This window comes from Scyliorhinus torazame, chromosome 9, assembly GCF_047496885.1.
Source record: "Scyliorhinus torazame isolate Kashiwa2021f chromosome 9, sScyTor2.1, whole genome shotgun sequence".
Lineage (NCBI taxonomy): Eukaryota > Metazoa > Chordata > Chondrichthyes > Carcharhiniformes > Scyliorhinidae > Scyliorhinus > Scyliorhinus torazame.
The window spans coordinates 64456741-64475680 of NC_092715.1; the positions used below are offsets into that span (position 1 = coordinate 64456741).

At 50.3% G+C, this 18940-nt stretch overlaps 1 protein-coding gene across 3 annotated transcripts in view; it reads right to left on the reverse strand.

The window, feature by feature from the left end:
- Positions 1-250: 250 nt before the first annotated feature.
- crhbp (corticotropin releasing hormone binding protein) overlaps positions 251-18940 on the reverse strand; it is a 69928-nt gene continuing 51238 nt past the window's right edge. For all 3 annotated transcript variants that reach the window (XM_072516030.1, XM_072516033.1, XM_072516032.1), the window contains exons 6-7: positions 16105-16222; positions 251-2371 (exon numbers count right to left, since the gene is read on the reverse strand). In XM_072516030.1, coding sequence (XP_072372131.1) covers positions 2214-2371; positions 16105-16222 — 276 coding nt within the window. In that variant the 3' untranslated portion in view covers positions 251-2213. The remainder of the gene's footprint in view (positions 2372-16104; positions 16223-18940) is intronic.

Below are 18940 nucleotides of genomic sequence, written 5' to 3' on the forward strand. Positions count from 1 at the left end.
CCTTGAGTGCCATTCCCGACCCAGCGAATCACACGCCGGTGTGCGTTGGAATTGCACTCGAACTTTGTTGTGTGAATGTAGACCCGTTAGCACACCCTGAATGGCTCCAGCAGTCACACCCACATCGGGACCGTGGAACACCCCCTATTCAGTCCTCGCTTCAGCATTTAATCTCACAAATGTAGAATTCCACCCAAAGTCACGACGAGCGATAATCTTTGTCAATAAAACAGTACGTTTGAAAAAAATAGATAGTTTATAGTACTTTATTTTGTCTTTGGATTCAATATAGATGATTAAACTTCAATATACAGATTATCATGCCATTAAAATGTTTATTAAAAGGATTTAATTGGGGTGACAGCATACTAAATAATGATACAACTATACTTAATAATATTAAAACCTCTTATTAGAAATGCTGCATTAGTTAGTTAATGGAGAACACCGCCTGAACTCTCCTGTCACTCTTTTGGGTGGAGTAGCTTTTACTTATGAATACACTGGGAGTGACACGGGAAGGGGTGGGTTGGCAGTCAAAAGTCTGGCGAAATCCTTTGTTTGCCTACCTAGATTGGAGTTTTAACACACAGGATGCACCTTCTATCATGGCTAGATTAACTGCCCAGCCTGACTGACAGGCGGGAAGGCAGGAAGGAGAATGGTAGTGACGAATGTGATATAAAATAGTTACTTTAGAGATATTAGTTACTGTAATGTAGAGATAGACCAGTCTCATTCTGGTGAGTTCACAGACAAAGGATTTCAGACCGCATGGCAAAGCAAGGAGGAGGTGTGTCCACCAAAGGAGGAGAAAAGGATGCTGGGTAATAGGGGCCAGAGGAAGGAATTGGAAGTGAGCCAATCAGAATGTCTGACTAGGGAGGGGTATAGGATGACCTATGGGAATCGTGTATGTGAAACTTGATACCATTTGAATTGATTTGCAGAGATCCCTTTGTCTCTTTGTTCATTCGCTTTCCGGGGTGTAGGAGACTGGATGTGTCTTATGCCTCTGAGATGAATCAGGCTTGCAAGCCAAATAAAATAACTAATGCTGTATCTGCAAATCCATCTCGACTTTTATTGAGGCCAGACTGACGGGTAAAGAAATTTGGGATTTGTCAGTAGAGGCTATGGGGACCAGGTGGGTCCAATCTATGGCAGGGAAAGTGTCTGATCCTGGGGCATCAGGTCCTAGGTGTGGAGAATCGGGTCCCTGGGCCTGGTCTGGAGAGGTTTGAGCCTTGGTCCAGGGGTACCCAACTGAAGAGCGACCCAGTCTCCAATACTGGGTACAGACCCTGGGGGGGGGGGGGGGGTTGGTGGAACTGTGGCAAGGGAAGAGAGGAATCAGCACATACTTAAAGCGTTAACCTTCCTTCTGGCAGAGGATTGGTTGCCAACCTTTTTCCGACTGTAATGAAATCCAGAAGTTGCCGAGTTGGAGCCTGCATCCCAGCACACTCGGAGTTTAACCCTTTAACTACCACCCAATTCCACCCTTTTACCCAGGTTAAAATTCTACTCTTGGTCTTATAAAATGCGAATGTGCTTCGCTTTGGAAATTTTAATGCAAGTTTGATCCCCGAAAAGAAATTAAGTTGCCACCTCGTTATTGTCAACCAATCCGGTATCTTTGACACAAATTGTGGAGGGGACTGGTCGCCCTTCCTCAGAGGGATTTTAACACTTTCCAAGTACATACTGAGTTTACAATTTGTCATAACAAAACAAAATGACCACTCCAGTAAAGCATTGAATGAAGATATTGCTGTTAATTATCTTCATTTATACCATATTAGATTGCCTCACAATGTGTTTTATACAGTGCTGGAGGTCTGGTGTAACAGAATCGATCCTAAACAATAAATATGAAGTAGGCATAATGACATCACCATTGAAGCAAATCAAAAGTTTTAGCAAGCAATGGAACACTTTCCTGCTGGCCGAGTGACCATTCTGGCTGCCGATCTGACTAAACATTTACTGACTAATTGACTGGCAGAGCAGCAGGAAACCACCAGAGTTAATTAATTAATCAGAGAGAAAACTCAGCAGCTACCTGGCAAAGTTCTAATAAATGAATTAACAAAGTAGTAACAAGACATCCACTATAGATCCCAAAATGTATTTTTTGACAGCATTACTGCTGCGCCGCAGCCTTACTCCCTAAATCGGAGAGTGGGAGGAATCTGCACACAGGAATCCACTCAATCAGCGGCGTAGCAAAAATCCTCAACCCCATTCTCGTTCTGTTTGTCCAACTCGTGGCGCCCCAGCTGACTGTACTCAAACGTTAGGCGATTTATGTACTTGCCGCTGGACACAATCCGCACCACGGTGTTGTCACAGCTGACCTTCATCTGTGCTGTAATGAAAGATTTTTCGGTTGAAAACAAATTACTTTCAAAAGTGGGTCCGATAAAGAATCGAAGGCAACAGCTGTGGACCTGACTGCTGTTGCCTCCTGCAAGCACAGAAGAATCTGACAGAATTGTACGGCACACTAACCGCAAATTCCCACCTTCTGAAAGTTTACCAAAGTTATGCAAGCGAACCATAGGGGGAGAGAAATTGGATTAGACCCAAAACTGGACACTGCGGTTCCTGATATGTGATGAACCCCACCCTTTCACTGCGATGCAGGCAGCAAACAATCTTTTATTGTCACAAGTAGACTTACATTAACATTGCAATGAAGTTACTGTGAAAAGCCCCTAGTCGCCACATTCCGGCGCCTGTTCGGGTACACTGAGGGAGAATTCAGAATGTCCAACTTACCTAACAGCACATCTTTCGGGACTTGTGGGAGGAAACCGGAGCACCCGGAGGAAACCCACGCAGGCATGGGGAGAACATGAAATGAAAATCGCTTATTGTCACAAGTAGGCTACAAATGAAGTTACTGTGAAAAGCCCCTAGTCGCCACATTCCAGCGCCTGTTCGGGGAGGCTGTTACGGGAATTGAACCGTGCTGCTGGCCTGCCTTGGTCTGCTTTCAAAACCAGCGATTTAGCCCTGTGCTAAACAGCCCCAGTGCATGCAGACTCCAGTGTCCCAATCCAGGCATCAAACCTGGGACCCTGGAGCTCTGAAGCAACAGTGCTACCCATTGTGCTACTGTGCTCACACTATCTGCCAATTCTAATGGTGGTATTGTGTGATCCAGTGCTCAATGCCTCCAAATCTCAGCAGGAGGCCTGGTTCCGTGCAAGGCTATCTCTCCCAAGTGTATTCTGGCTGCAGGTAGTGCTGGAAATAGCTGGGGAGAGTCTTGGAGCAGAATGAGCAGTGCAAATGGTGTAACATGACAAGAAAGTATATTCCTATGGTCTCTGATGCAGCACTAGAGGCCTTGGTGGAGAAGGAGGAGAAAGTTCCTCTACCCACAAGGGTCATGAGACCCTCCAGGCAGTATGAAGGAATTGTTCACTGCTGTCAGTCCAAACAGACTTGCCCCAAAGATTTGGAAGCAGTACAGGGGGATGTTTAATGACTTCACAGGAGTGGACAAGGCTAGAGATGGCATCTTGAAGGGCTACAATTTACTCTCCCTCCGCTTCACCCACTTACCAACATTCTCCATCAAGCATTCATACTGAGCACCTCACTTCACCCTCACATGCCTAATGTTGCAAATCTTACATCCACATCTCAGTTTGCCAACAGTGGCAGCTATTCAACTGTGGAAGGCACATCACCCAAACACATTGCACTACACTCAATGATACACTTCCCTCTTTCTTACAGGACATGGAGGCCCATAATTGGGGGGAGGGGGACCGGCAGCAAGGATGAACAGGCATAACATCCTTGATGGAGAAAGTTGCCTTAGAATAATAGAGGTCTACAGCACAAAATTGGCTCTTGGGCCCATCACTGCGCTGGCCAAAAACAATCACCGAAGTATTTTTTTTTAAAAATTCTAATTAAGTGGGAATTTTGCATGGCCAATCCACCTACCCTGCACATCTTTTTGGATTGTGGGGGTGAGACCCACGCAGACACGTGGAAAATGTGTAAACCCCACATGGACAGTGACCCAGGGTCGGGATCGAACCCGGGTCCTCGGCGCCATTAGGCAGCAGTGCTTACCACTGCGCCACCGTGCCGCCCTCCACCTAACCATTCTAATCCCATTTTCCAGCACTTGGTCCATACCCTTGTATGCCTTGGCATCGCTAGTGCGCATCTAAATACTACTTAAATGTTATGAGGGTCTCTGCCCCCACCACTCTTTCAGGCAGAACTCCCATCACCCTCTGGGTGAAAAATGTTTCCTCACATCCCCTCAAAACCTCCTGCCCCTTACCTTAAATCTATGTCCCCTGGTCACTGATCCCTCCACCAAGGGGAAAAGTTTCTTCCTGTTTACTCTATCTATGCTCCTCATAATTTTATACATTTCAATCATGTCCCCCCTCAGTCTCCCCTGCTCCAAGGAAAACAACCCCAATCTATCCAATCTAGCTTCATAACTGAAACTCTGCAGCCCAGGCAACATCCTGGTAAATCTCCTCTGCACCCTTTCCAGTGCTATCACATCCCTTCTGTAATGTGGGTTGCAAGAGCTGGATTCTCCGCAGCCCCGCGCCGAAATCACGTTCGGCGCGGGGGCGGAGAACGGCCGTTTACAAGGAAATCGGGACCGGCGCCGCTGAAGCAATTCTCCGGTCCCTGCACGGTCTACGCTTCGCGGCTAGACCATTGACAGAGGCCCTCCCCGCGATTCTCTGTGCAAAACTGGCCGAGTTCCTGACGGCGTGGTTCTAACCATGTATCGGCCTTCGGGAACCGGGGTGGTCCGCGGCCGCCCTGGTTGGGGGGGGGGGGAAAGTCGATCACCGGGTGGGGGGGGGGGGCCCTCGTGGATGGCCAGGGGGTGATCGGGCGGCATGGATCTGCAGGCGTGCGCGATCTCGGGGCGGGGCCTACAATTTGGATGACAGTCCGAGTCCGCCATCGCGCAGGGCGCGGACACCTGACCGGAAGTGCAAGGCCCCGTATCCGCAGCCAGAGCTGAGAGGAGCAAACCGGGGCCCTGCCAGACACCTGCAGGTAGGAGAATCGCTCAGGACCTTCTTAAGGAAAGTCCACAGTGATTCGCCAGCGTGGGGACATAGCCACATTTTTGGAGAATCCAGCCCCAGAAATTCAGACAATACTCTAGCTGTGGCCTGTGGTTTTATAAAGTTCCAGCATAACCTCCCTGCTCTTAAATTGCATGCCTCAGCCAATAAAAGCAAGTATACCACATATTTTTTAAACCACTAGATCCACCTATCCTGCTACCTTTAAGGGACCGGTATACATGCACATCAAGGCTCCTCTGATCCTTAGTGCTTCCCAGGGCCCTGCATTTATCATGCATTCCCTTGCCTTGTTTATCCTGCCCAAGTGCATCACCTCACACTTATCCATATTGAATTCCATTTGTCACTGATCAGCCATTCTGAGCAGCCTGTCTATATCATCCTGTAATCCAAGTCTATCCTCCTCACGACTTACCACCCAATCAATTTTCATATCATCCACAAACCTACTGTTCAATCCTCCTACATTCATTTCTAAATGAAGTACATAAACCATGAACAGCAATGATCCTTCACTGATCCTTGCGGGACCCCACTGGACACAGGCTTCCAGTCAGAAAAACACCCCTCAACCATCACCCTCTACTTCCTGCCACTCGGCCAATTTTCAATCCATTTTCTTGGATCCCACAGGCTCTTAACTTCGCTATCCGTCCCCCCATGTGGGACCTTATCAAACAGCTTGGTGAAGTCCAAGTAGACTATGTAAAAAGCATTTCCCTCAACCACACAACTGGTCACCTTTTTGAAAAATTCAATCAAGTTGGTCAGACATGACCTCCCCTTAACAAAACCATGCTGACTGTTCTTGATTAAACCCATTGATGCAGATTTTACTGTTGGTGGGTGGGCCAATTGGCCTGGCGGCCTTACGTTTTTGCAACAAACACTTTCCTGGGCGGGATAAAATGTTTGGAATGATATAAAAGAGTGATGCTTGAGGGTTGAAGTGCTGTGAGGGCTGCTGTCAGCTGCTTGAAATTGCAGTGTCGAAACAGTTTGAAGCATTTTGTTAAAACTCACTTCGTTTGTACAGAACCACACCTACCTGAGGCAGCTCCACAGCAGCTGTCAGCCTTCAGGGAACTCGCCGGAAATGCCTACCCACACCCTCACTTCATTCAGCAACCACCTTCTTCCCGCCATTGATTGCCACCCCCCACCACTGCTCCCAGCAGCATTGAGCCTTTCTCAGTGCGCATTTCACGCTGGCTGCCAGTTCATTGACCAACCAGCGTGAAATTGTAGTTGGGGTCCGATCCAGAAGCGCATATCGCATCCGCTTCCGAGGTCACGGAATGCGCGCGCCCGATGCGCACAAGTTTCAAGACAATTGAATGTTAATCTTTATAGCTCGAGGATTAGAATGGAAGTGGCAAGGGGCAGCATGATGGCACAGTGGTTAGCACTGCTTCCTACGGCACTGAGGTCCCAGGTTCGATCCCAGCCCTGGGTCACTGTCTGTGTGGAGTTTGCACATTCTCTTCGTGTCTGCGTGAGTTTCACCCCCACAACCCAAAGATGTGCAGGTTAGGTGGATTGCCTAAGTTGAATGGCCCCTTAATTGGAAAACAATAATTGGGTACTCTAAATTTGTTTCAAAAAAAGAATGGAAGTGGTGGAAATCATGCTTTTTCTATACAAAGCCCTGGTTAGAGCACACGTGGAATACCCTGAGCAGTTCCTGGTCACCAAGCTTTAGAAAGGATATATGAGCCTAGAGCAAAGGTTGACAAGAATGAGAGCTAAACTTCCTGGTTTAAATTTCTAGGAGAAATTACACAATCAAGGATTGTGTACACTGGGACTTAAGAAGTTTAGGGGAAGATTTCCAGAGGTTTTCAAGTTATTAAGAGAAACAGAAAAGCCAAATAAAGAAAAAACATTTCCACTGGTTGGGGAGCCCAGGTCTTAAGGTTGAAATTAGAAACCATGAGGAACAGGGAAAGGCAGGAGTTGAACACGTGGCTACAGGGATGGTGCAGGGGGGAGGGTTTCAGATTTCTGGATAATTAGGGCTCATTCTGGGGTCGGTGGGACATCTACAAATGGGATGGTCTACACCTGGACCAGAGGGGTACCAATATCCTGGGGGGGAAATTTGCTAATGCTCTTCGGGAGGGTTTAAACTAGTTCAGCAGGGGCTTGGGAACCTGAATTGTAGCTCCAGTATACAGGAGGTTGAGAGTAGTGAGGTCATGAGTAAGGTTTTAAAGTTGCAGGAGTGTACCGGCAGGCAGGAAGGTGGTTTAAAGTGTGTCTTCTTCAATGCCAGGAGCATCCGGAATAAGGTGGGTGAACTTGCGGCATGGGTTGGTACCTGGGACTTCGATGTTGTGGCCATTTCGCAGACATGGATAGAGCAGGGACAGGAATGGTTGTTGCAGGTGCCGGGGTTTAGATATTTCAGTAAGCTCAGGGAAGGTGGTAAAAGAGGGAGAGGGGTGGCATTGTTAGTCAAGGACAGTATTACGATGGCAGAAAGGACGTTTGATGAGGACTCGTCGATTGAGGTAGTATGGGCTGAGGTTAGAAACAGGAAATGATAGGTCACCATGTTAGGGGTTTTCTATAGGCCTCCAAAAAGTTCCAGAGATGTAGAGGAAAGGATTGCAAATATGATTCTGGATAGGAGCGAAAGCAACAGGGTAGTTGTTATGGGGGGCTTTAACTTTCCAAATATTGACTGGAAACGCTATAGTTCGAGTACTTTAGATGGGTCCGTTTTTGTCCAATGTGTGCAGGAGGGTTTCCTGACACAGTATGTAGATAGGCCAACGAGAGGCGAGGCCGTATTGGATTTGGTACTGGGTAATGAACCAGGACAGGTGTTAGATTTGGAGGTAGATGAGCACTTTGGTGATAGTGACCACAATTCGATTAAGTTTACTTTAGTGATGGAAAGGGATAGGTATATACTGCAGGGCAAGATTTATATCTGGGGGAAAGGCAATTATGATGCGATGAGGCAAGACTTAGGATACATCAGATGGAGAGGAAAACTGCAGGGGATGGGCACAATGGAAATGTGGAGCTTGTTCAAGGAACAGCTACTGCGTGTCCTTAATAAGTATGTACCTGTCAGGCAGGGAGGAAGTGGTCGAGCAAGGGAACCGTGGTTTACTAAGGCAGTCGAAACACTTGTCAAGAGGAAGAAGGAGGCTTATGGAAAGATGAGACATGAAGGTTCAGTAAGGGCGCCCGAGAGTTACAAATTAGCTAGGAAGGACCTAAAGCGAGAGCTAAGAAGAGCCAGGAGGGGCATGAGAAGTCTTTGGCAGGTAGGATCCCTAAAGCTTTCTATAGATATGTCAGGAATAAAAGAATGACTAGGGCAAGAGTAGGGCCAGTCAAGGACAGTAGTGGGAAGTTGTGCTTGGAGTCCGAGGAGATAGAAGAGGTGCTAAATGAATATATTTTGTCAGTATTCACACAGGAAAAAGACAATGTTGTCGAGGAGAATACTGAGATTCAGGCTATTAGACTAGAAGGGCTTGAGGTTCATAAGGAGGAGGTGTTAACAATTCTGGAAAGGGTGAAAATAGGTAAGTCCTCTGGGCCGGATGGGATTCATCCTAGGATTCTCTGGGAAGCTAGGGAGGAGATTGCTGAGCCTTTGGCTTTGATCTTTAAGTCATCTTTGTCAACAGGAATAGTGCCAGAAGACTGGAGGATAGCAAATGTTGTCCCCTTGTTCAAGAAGGGGAGTAGAGACAACCCCAGTAACTATAGACCAATGAGCCTTACTTCTGTTATGGGCAAAATCTTGGAAAGGTTTATAAGAGATAGGGTGTATAATCATCTGGAAAGGAATAGTTTGATTAGACATAGTCAACACGGTTTCGTGAAGGGTAGGTCGTGCCTTACAAACTTATTGAGTTCTTTGAGAAGGTGACCAAACAGGTGGATGAGGGTAAAGCAGTTGATGTGATGTATATGGATTTCAGTAAAGTGTTTGATAAGGTTCCCCACGGTAGGCTACTGCAGAAAATACGGAAGCATGGGATTCAGGGAGATTTAGCAGTTTGGATCAGAAATTGGCTAGCTGGAAGAAGACAAAGGGTGGTGGTTGATGGGAAATGTTCAGACTGGAGTCCAGTTACTAGTGGTGTACCACAAGGATCTGTTTTGGGGCCACTGCGGTTTGTCATTTTTATAAATGACCTGGAGGGCGTAGAAGGATGGGTGAGTAAATTTGCAGATGACACTAAAGTCGGTGGAGTTGTGGACAGTGCGGAAGGATGTTACAAGTTACAGAGGGACATAGATAAGCTGCAGCGCTGGGCTGAGAGGTGGCAAATGGAGTTTAATGCAGAAAAGTGTGAGGTGATTCATTTTGGAAGGAATAACAGGAAGACAGAGTACTGGGCTAATGGTAAGATTCTTGGCAGTGTGGATGAGCAGAGAGATCTCGGTGTCCATGTACATAGATCCCTGAAAGTTGCCACTCAGGTTGAGAGGGTTGTTAAGAAGGCGTACGGTGTGTTAGCTTTTATTGGTAGAGGGATTGAGTTTCGGAGCCATGAGGTCATGTTGCAGCTGTACAAAACTCTGGTGCGGCCGCATTTGGAGTATTGCATGCAATTCTGGTCGCCGCATTATAGGAAGGACGTGGAAGCATTGGAAAGGGTGCAGAGGAGATTTACCAGAATGTTGCCTGGTATGGAGGGAAGATCTTATGAGGAAACGCTGAGGGACTTGAGGCTGTTTTCGTTAGAGAGAAGAAGGTTAAGAGGTGACTTAATTGAGGCATACAAGATGATCAGAGCATTGGATAGGGCGGACAGTGAGAGCCTTTTTCCTCGGATGGTGATGTCTAGCACGAGGGGACATAGCTTTAAATTGAGGGGAGATAGATATAGGACAGATGTCAGAGGTAGGTTCTTTACTCAGTGAGTAGTAAGGGTGTGGAATGCCCTGCCTGCAACAGTAGTGGACTCGCCAACACTAGGGGCATTCAAATGGTCATTGGATAGACATATAGACGATAAGGGAATAGTGTAGATGGGCTTTAGAGTGGTTTCACAGGTCGGCGCAACATCGAGGGCAGAAGGGCCTGTACAGCGCTGTAATGTTCTATGTTCTATGTTCTATGGGCGGGATTCTCCACTGGTGGGATGCTCCGTTTTTCCGGCAGCCCGGGGGTTTCCCGACGGCATGGGGCTGCCCCATAATGGGAAATCCCATTGACCGGCCAGTGTAACGGAGCATCCCGCCGGCGGGGGGAAACAGAAATGTAGTGGGGCGGAGAATCCAGCCCCATTTCTGCACACAAAGGATAACAGACATTGGGAACTCTTCAAAAAACAGCAATTGATTGTTAATTAAAAACTGAAATTGTTAGGTTTTTGTGAATCAAAGCTGTTCAGGGATGTGGGGCAAAGGTGGGGCTGGGGCTGGATTCTCCGATTTGCAGACTAAGTGCTGATGACGGCGTGGGAAGAGTGGGGTTTGACACCAGAAAAAATGATGCAACAGTTGCACCAATCCTCCGTGTGGTGGGGGGCGAGCGGCTTTACCTGTGGATACGGCTGGAGAATTGCCTGGTCCGTGGCCGCGCATACGCACGGCAGCGGTCTGCGGCGGCCGCACTGTGCAACATGGCACTGGGCGCGCGCGGACCTGGCCTGCCAAATAATGGCCCCCAGTAACCCCCCACCAGTCCCCCCAGCACTCGCCGAAGCCCCCCGGCCAGCAGCATGGCTCCCCCCCCCAACTGTGGCAGCGCTGGACACAGTCCGCAGCAATTTCGGTGCAAATGGGGATTCTGTGGCCGATTGTCGAACGCGATTTCGGAGTCAGACAATCCCACCCCTGGTGTTAGGTCGCAGACCAGCAAAGCATCTGGAAAAATTCAAGGCAAACAAGCAGAATCAACATGGCTGAATGAAAGGGAATTCATGGGTGTGATGTAACCACCATGTTGTGCCTGGTGTGTATCTGGGCGCACCGATAAAATTATCAAGAAAGGCCAAAATTGGGATTCGCACTGGATCTCGCCCAGATGTGACGACGTATCATTAACCTTCATTTGCATTAATTTCCATCTCATTAGTGCGACTGAAGTTGAATGCAGCGACCTCCCAGCAATTAACCGGCTCCCAGCAAGAAATCACGCGGGCATCATTTTACATTCCATTTTAAGCTGGCGCAATGGTTGCTGAGGGGAACTGAGATGGTGAGTAGTAATTTCCACTTTCTGGCATGCAGCTCAAGGGCACTGGAGCTGCTGTCCCGATGCTTTAGCCAGGGAATGCCTCAGGGGGGTTGGGCTTGGTTGGGGGCGCTGAAGTGTTTCAGGTCAGGGGTCACCCCTAGGCCAGGGTTGGGGGGGGGGGGGTAGGGGGGTTGTGGGGCTTTTTGTCTGGGAGGCCTTCAAGCCATCTTTAAATATTGTAAATACCCATAACAGGGGCAACTACAGCTGCTCTCCGTCGGTCCTACCAAAAACATCCAAGACAGAGTCCTGGTCTTGGTTCGATGCTGAAAGTCACTTGAACTCCCTTTGACTGTGAGCAGCCTCTAGCTTCACAGCTGAAGGCTATTGTGAATAAAAAATTGGCCTTATTAGTTGTAAGAGCACCTCACAGCCACAGAGCATGGTACCACAGAGGTTAGCACTGCTGCTTCACAGCACCAGGGTCCCAGGTTCAATTCCGGCTTGGGTGACTGTCTGTGTGGAGTCTGCATATTTTAAGATTGCTGATGCTTTTTTGCACACTGCAGTCAATCCCTCCAGGAACGCAGAGGCAAGTATATCTCCAGTGGAGCTGGCGGGACATGCCCTGGCACTGCCCCGGTTGGTACTACTAACCTGTGCCATGAGCAATGCTAGGGGCAGATCCAAGTGGGAGCCCCGCAGGGGGATGCATTGGTGTGCGGTGGTCATGGAGGTGAGCGGAGATTGGAGGGGGGGGGTTTGCCGCCGATGAATATCGGGAGGTGGGGGCGGTTCCTGCTAATTTATGTTGTGGGAGAGCCCTGAGACCTCCGAGATGTGGGCTGAGGGCTGTTCAGCTGCAGCGCTATTTGGGGTGCCCTTTAAAAATGGTGCCTCAATCTGTTTGGAGCAGGTTGACGGCTCTATGAGGCCCCACCCCACCTGACTGATGGTGTAAACCACACCCGCTCATTTGCGTTTGGCAAAGAGGCTCAAGATTCAATGAGGAAATTGGTCTGTGCAACTGGAAAGTTACACACCAGGGGCGGGATTCTCCGCAATCGGCGCGATGTCCGCCGAACAGCGCCAAAAACGGCGCGAATCAGTCTGGCATCGCGCCGCCCCAAAGGTGCGGAATTCTCCGCATCGTGAGGGGCCGAGCCCTCATCTTGAGGGGCTAGGCCCGCGCCGGACTGATTTCCGCCCCGCCAGCTGGCGGGAAAGGCCTTTGGTGCCCCGCCAGCTGGCACGGAAATGACTTTGCCGTGCGGCACATGCGCGGGAGCGTCAGCGGCCGCTCACTGCATCCCCGCGCATGCGCAGTGGAGGGGGTCTCTTCCGCCTCCGCCATAGTGGAGACCATGGCAAAGGCGGAAGGAAAAGAGTGCCCCCACGGCACAGACACCCCCCGGGGCCAGATCGCCCCGCGCCCCCCCCAGGACACCGGAGCCCGCCCGCGCCGCCTTGTCCCAACGGTAAGAGAGGTGGTTTAATTCCCGCCGGCGGGACAGGCATTCCAGCAGCGGGACTTCGGCCCATCGTGTGCCGGAGAATCGCCGCGGGGGGGGGGGGGGGGGGGGGGGGGCGCCGACCAGCACGCTGCGATTCCCATCCCCGCCGAATATCCGGTGCGGGAGAATTCGGCAACCGGCGGGGGCGGGATTCACGCCAGCCCCCGGCGATTCTCCAACCCGGCGAGGGGTCGGAGAATCCCGCCCCAGTTTTTTGTCTTAGCCTGACACTTTTCTTTTCTTAAATCTAGAGTACCCAATTAATTTTTTTCCAATTAAGGGGCAATTTAGCGTGACCAATCCACCTATCGTCGTGGTGGACAGATGGACAGGTGGACAAACTCCACATGGACAGTGACCCAGGGTCAGGATCGAACCTGCGGCCTCGGCGCCATGATGCAGAAGTGCTAACCACTGTGCCACCGTGCTGTCCCTGAACCCTGAAACATTACCAAATTCTGTTAAGCTTCAACCCAGAGATTTGGCATAAATAGGTCTTTGTCCAGCTCGCGGGTTTTCTCTCAGATGGTCGTTAGCTTCTGGGCTGTCTGGCGGATAGGCAACTTCTTCCTCAAAAGGCAATAGGAGCAGAGTCTTTGAATATTTTTAAGGCAGAGCTTGATAGATTCTTGAATGACAAGGGGGTGACAGGTTGACATAGGGGTGAAAGGTTGTTGGGGGGTAGGCAGGCATGCCAGGCTGAAGACAATCAGACCAGCCATGATCGTATTGAACGGTGGAGCAGGCTCAAGGGGCTGAGTGGCCTACTTCTGCTTCTATATCTCATTGAATGGTGAAATAGGCTCAGGGGGCTAAATGCCCTCCTCTTCAACATTTGCTTTGTTGCAGAGGACACAAGCCAGGATTTTGATGGGCAACATAGAGGAAAAGGCTAATGAACATGCAGACAGAAATGGTTGTTGTCCTGTTAAGTCTGCTAGAAAGTCTCCTCTCTCTGTAAAGGGGCTAACAGTCCAACACCAACTTAACACAAGGATGTGCAGAAGGTGGGGGCCCATTCTTTCCAATGCAGAAGTGGTGGCCAACTCCCTGTGAGCACGAGTGGACCCAAAGATGATGCTGTATCTCATGGCCAATATTCAGCTTCCATTGCAGCACGAAGCAGTGTCTAAGCAGCGCAGACTGAGGTCACAATATCTCAGTTTGATGCCAAGCAGGCTCAGACTGCTACTTTCCCTCAGAAAACTATGCTCAAGGAGGCTTGCAGGGTCTCTCAGCAGTCTAGCTGACAGGGTGGAAACAGCACGGGCGGGATTGTCCGTTGGCTGATGCCGGAATCGCGAAACGCGATTGGGCGGAGAATCGGTCTGGACGCCAAAATCGTGGCGGCCGCCAGGTTCACACCAAATCTCAATTCTCCAGTGCCTCGACAGCGGCCTCAATGTATTCCACTCCGCGCGTACAGTAAACAGCGTTGACATATCATTAGCGGGCATGACCCGTGATACTCCGAAGCCTCCACGATCCACCGCTTCCACCAGGGGAATTTCCAATGGCGAGGTTCACTTTCAAAAATAGTGAAACAGGTGCTGTGGCTGATGAGGGGGAGACAGGGGGGGTACGGGAAGTGCCCAACATTGCCATAGTGTGCCGAAAGTTGTGCTGCTCGCCAGGGCGATTCTGCTAAGGCCGGGGGGGGAGGAGCAGTGGTTGGCCAGGAGTTGAGCTGTGGGGTCGGAGTGGGGGGACACGGGACACCAATGGCGCAGCCTGCGAGGCAGACTTGCAGCTGGGCACGCCGCTGACTGCTCACTGTGAATTTAGTGCCACAGGTCGTATGGGTGCCCCCCCCAGGGCACCCCCCCTAGGTACCCCCTACTGACCCATCAACGGGAAGGACATGCTCCAGTGCCATCTTATTGGCTGTGCTGAGTGTGTGTGGGGAGTGGAGTGCTAATATACGGCTGCAGCTCGTCAGCCTGTCGAATGCGAATTTTGATCTCGGCCGACACCGTTTTCCATTGGAATCTATTGTGTTCCACGTGGTGCACCGCGGTGCTAGCCCCTGGACGGTTGGTGGATTGGTCCAGTTGTGGCACCAGTTTTGCTGTCGTAGAACTACACTAATCCTGCCTGGCATCAACACTTAGTCTCAGGAATGGAGAATCCAGCCACATCGCTGGCTTTGAAAGCAGGCCAAGGCAGGCCAGCAGCATGGTTCGATTCCCATACCAGCCTCCCCGAACAGGCGCCGGAATGTGGCGACTAGGGGCTTTTCACAGTAACTTCATTTGAAGCCTACTTGTGACAATAAGCGATTTTCATTTCATTTCATAGGTTTGGTTGGATCCCTGCAAAGCCACATTTGCACAAAGGCAATCTACCCTGGGAAAGCCCAATATTGTGGCAAAGTCAACAAAGAGAAAACAATAGGCTCCCATCTCCTGTCACATAAAACATCAGTTACCCCCCTTATTCAACAGCGGACAGTGAACTAGGAGATGCTACAGATGTTGCCTGCTTCAGCTTGGATAGATCCTGGTGTAAAGAAATTCAGGGCGACAGTGACCGTCACCGGCAGAGGCTGCAGATCTACCAACAAGACGTGGTAGATTTCCTTTTATAAAATGGGGTCAATGCATACACAGCTTCTGGGTAAGGTTCAGATTAGAGAAATGCTCCTGAGAAACCGTGGGTGGAAATGACCATCAGAACACTTGCACCCTGACCTCTTTTTCCCTCAGCGAACAGCTTTTCCTCTTCTGTTCTGCATCTGCTCCATCTCTCTGACAGGCTACGGTTCAAGAGGGTTGGTGGCTACAGAACCCATGATTGAGAACAAAGACCAAGACAAAGTCAGAACCAAGGCCTTTGCCACATGCAGCACCACTCCCTGTCGATGCCATCAACTTTAAACAACAAATGAATCAGCAACAAATGTGTAGAACTGGATTAATATTTAGACGCTAATGTTTTAGGCAGTGCAACAAAGTCATTTGATCTAGTCAGTAGATCAAAACTCTCCCTCGTACCTCAGATTCAATGGGCAAGCATAAATTAACAAGAAAGAAAATTCTGACAGAGAAGTTTACCTGCGATAAGACAAAATTGAATTTAAAACGTCAACATTATTGAACCACAGCACAGAAGTCTCTGAAGGAGTTAACAAATTGTCCCACTCAATTGTTCTTTCATGATAGCTCTGCAAATTCCCACAAATATCACAAAAGATCAACACAAGGGTACTAATTAATCAACTGCAACAAGGACATAGACAGAGGATGTCCTTCCAGACATGGAAATACATATATTTAAAGTGAAAGCATCTTGTTAGCCCACCTGTGGCTGGTGGATTTATGGAATCAATCCCTCTCACCTGGTCCACTGAAAGAGTAGCAAATGTCAGCCACTGGATACATCCTGCTGGGGTCCAGTCTGTTCCCTCCCAGAAGTTGCACAAAATCAGTTGCTCCAGCGCAGCTTTGAGCAGGTATCTAATGCAGATTACACAAGGAAATCCAAACAGCTCATTCATGGGTGGTACTCCATACGGGATAGATCACAAAGCAGAACATAATAATCTACTAAGGTCCGCAGTTGACTGAAGGTAAAGACATTGGGTATATCAGTTTAGCTTGAATGTAAATGTAAATTCTAACCAAAACTTGAATTTGCAGTGAGGGGCTGAAAGGATCATTGAACACGATTTCACGTTTAAGGCACACAAACTAAAACTAACATTGACCAAAACACTATTCCAGTTGGCAAATGATGCTCTAAACTACATAAAATTATCTCCCATTTAACATGAAAATGACGGAAAATCGCTCTGCCATGACTTATAATTTAATCCGTCCTATGAGTTGACATTTCAACTCCAGGAGTGATTCGTAGCTCCTGGGCGGGATTCTCTGATCCTGAGGCTAAGTGTTGACGCCGTCGTAAACGCCGTCGCGTTTCTCAACGGCGTCAACATGGCCTCGGGAGCAGCGATTCTGACCCCTACAGGGGGCCAGCACGGCACTGGAGCGACCCACGCCGCTCCAGCTGCCGATGACGGTGTCAGATGAGTGCTGCGGGTCTGCACATGCGCAGTGGGGCCGGCAACAATGCGCGCATACGCGGTGGCTCCCTTCTCCGCGCCGGCCACGGCACAACATGGCGTAGGGCTACAGGGGCCGGTGCGGAACAAAAGAGTCTCCAGCCCGAGAGGCCGGCCCGCCGATCGGTAGGCCCCAATCACAGGCCAGGCCACAGCGGAGGCCCCCCCCCCCAGGGTTGGACCTCCCTCCCCCCCACCAGACCGCCCCCGGATGCATCCACGCCGAGGTCCCGCCGGGTAAGACCACACGTGGACGGCGCCGGCAGGACTCGGATTTTTTGTATGGCCGCTCGGCCCATCCCGGGTGGAGAATCGGTGGGGGGCCGTGTAGAGTGGCCTCCGACCGGCACTGCGCCGGCGCCGATTCTCCACTTTCCGGCGGACCAGCGTCTGAGCGGCGTCGTGCGATTCGCGCCCGGCCCGGCGATTCTCCGGCCCGGCCTGGGCTGAGAGAATCCCGCTCCCTGTTTCCTTTTCCAGTCGGATGACTTCTAATCCCCAAACTTCCATGATAAGTGTTATCCCTCCCTCTAGCCAAAACTGAACTCTTTTCGCTTTGTTTAAACCCACAACCTCGGTCTCTTCAATTTGAGCACCGGCTCCTGACAATGTTTGTGTGGTGAAGAATAGAGATATGCTACCTCTATCTCGCTGCTCTTTTCTCTCAGATTCTTGCAGAATGACCCTGTTTGGGAGGTTCAGTGATATTTTTGTGAAATCATCCAACCCTAAATTGGCTTCCCAAGGACTCTTCGCCTCTCAAAGTCCATTTCCATGGCAATGTGAATTGCATGGGTCTTGTATCCAGGTAGAAATGCTAATTAGTTATCCTCTAGACCCCATCTTCAATCTATTTTGGAATTAAATGGACAATTTATGTATAAGCATGTTTAAAGCTCTGATATTCCTTATACTTCCCTGGGACTGGGAGGCGAACAGCATTGTCAGCACAGTCACCATGCTCCCTGTTTCTTCCCAGTAAAACAACCTGCCGCCCCACCCCCACCCTCCCCCATATCCTTTAATAACTGACCCACCCAGGGTTATTGTCTGCAGAGCAGGTCTCAAAGCCTCCTCGTTCCCCCAAACTTACCCTAAATTAAGAACACAGGCCCAAAACACAACAATCTTACAAACGTCATGGGCGGGATTCTCCACGAACCGGCGTGGCGGGCCACTCCCGCGCCAAGGAGTGGCATGAACCACTCCAGCGCCGGGCCGCCCCGAAGGTGCGGAATCCTCCGCACCTTCAGGGGTTAGACTGGAGCCTGAGTGTTTGGCGCCGGACCAGCCAGCGCGGAAGGGCTTGGCGCCACGCCAACTTGCGCCAAAGGGCCTCCACTGGTCGGCACATGCGCGGGAGCGCCAGCATGTGCTGGCGTCATCCCAGTGCATGCGCAGGGGGGTTCTTCTCTGCACTGGCCATGGCGGAGATTGACAGCGGCCGGTGCGGAGGGAAAGAGTGCCCCCACAGCACAGGCCCGCCCACGGATCGGTGGGCCTCGATTGCGGGCCAGGCCACCGTGGGGGCACCCCCTGGGGCAGATCCCCCCGCGCCCCCCCGAGGACTCTGCAGGCCACCCGTGGAGCCAGGTCCCGATGGTAAGGACCTGTTGTGATTTACACCGGCGGGATCCGCCGAAAACGGGCAGCCACTCGGCCCATCGCGGGCTGGAGAATCGCCGGGGGGCCGCTGCTAGCGGCCGCCAACCGGCGCGCACGATTCCCTGCGCCGGTGAATTCGGCAGCCGGCAGGGCCGGGATTCACGCCGCCCCCGGCAATTCTCCGACCTGACGGGGACTCGGAGAATCCCGCCCCCTATTCGTAAAAACGTTGGTTGATGTTTATTTTTGATTAAATGAACCCATCTTTTATTTGTTCTTAAGACATACAAAGTCTCTCTCCTCGGGTGGGGGGTAGATGTGGAATTACTTAAATCAAACTTCACGTTTTAGTCCACTGTATACAACTTGGAAACAGGTTCCAGCCGTCATCACTGTCATGGGATGCGTGATAATCCTGCAGGAGGTGTGTGTTCAATCTGAACATTAACAGGTAGGTTGCCATGGGAATAGGGACGGTAGCAAAGTGAAGACTTTATCTGTATTG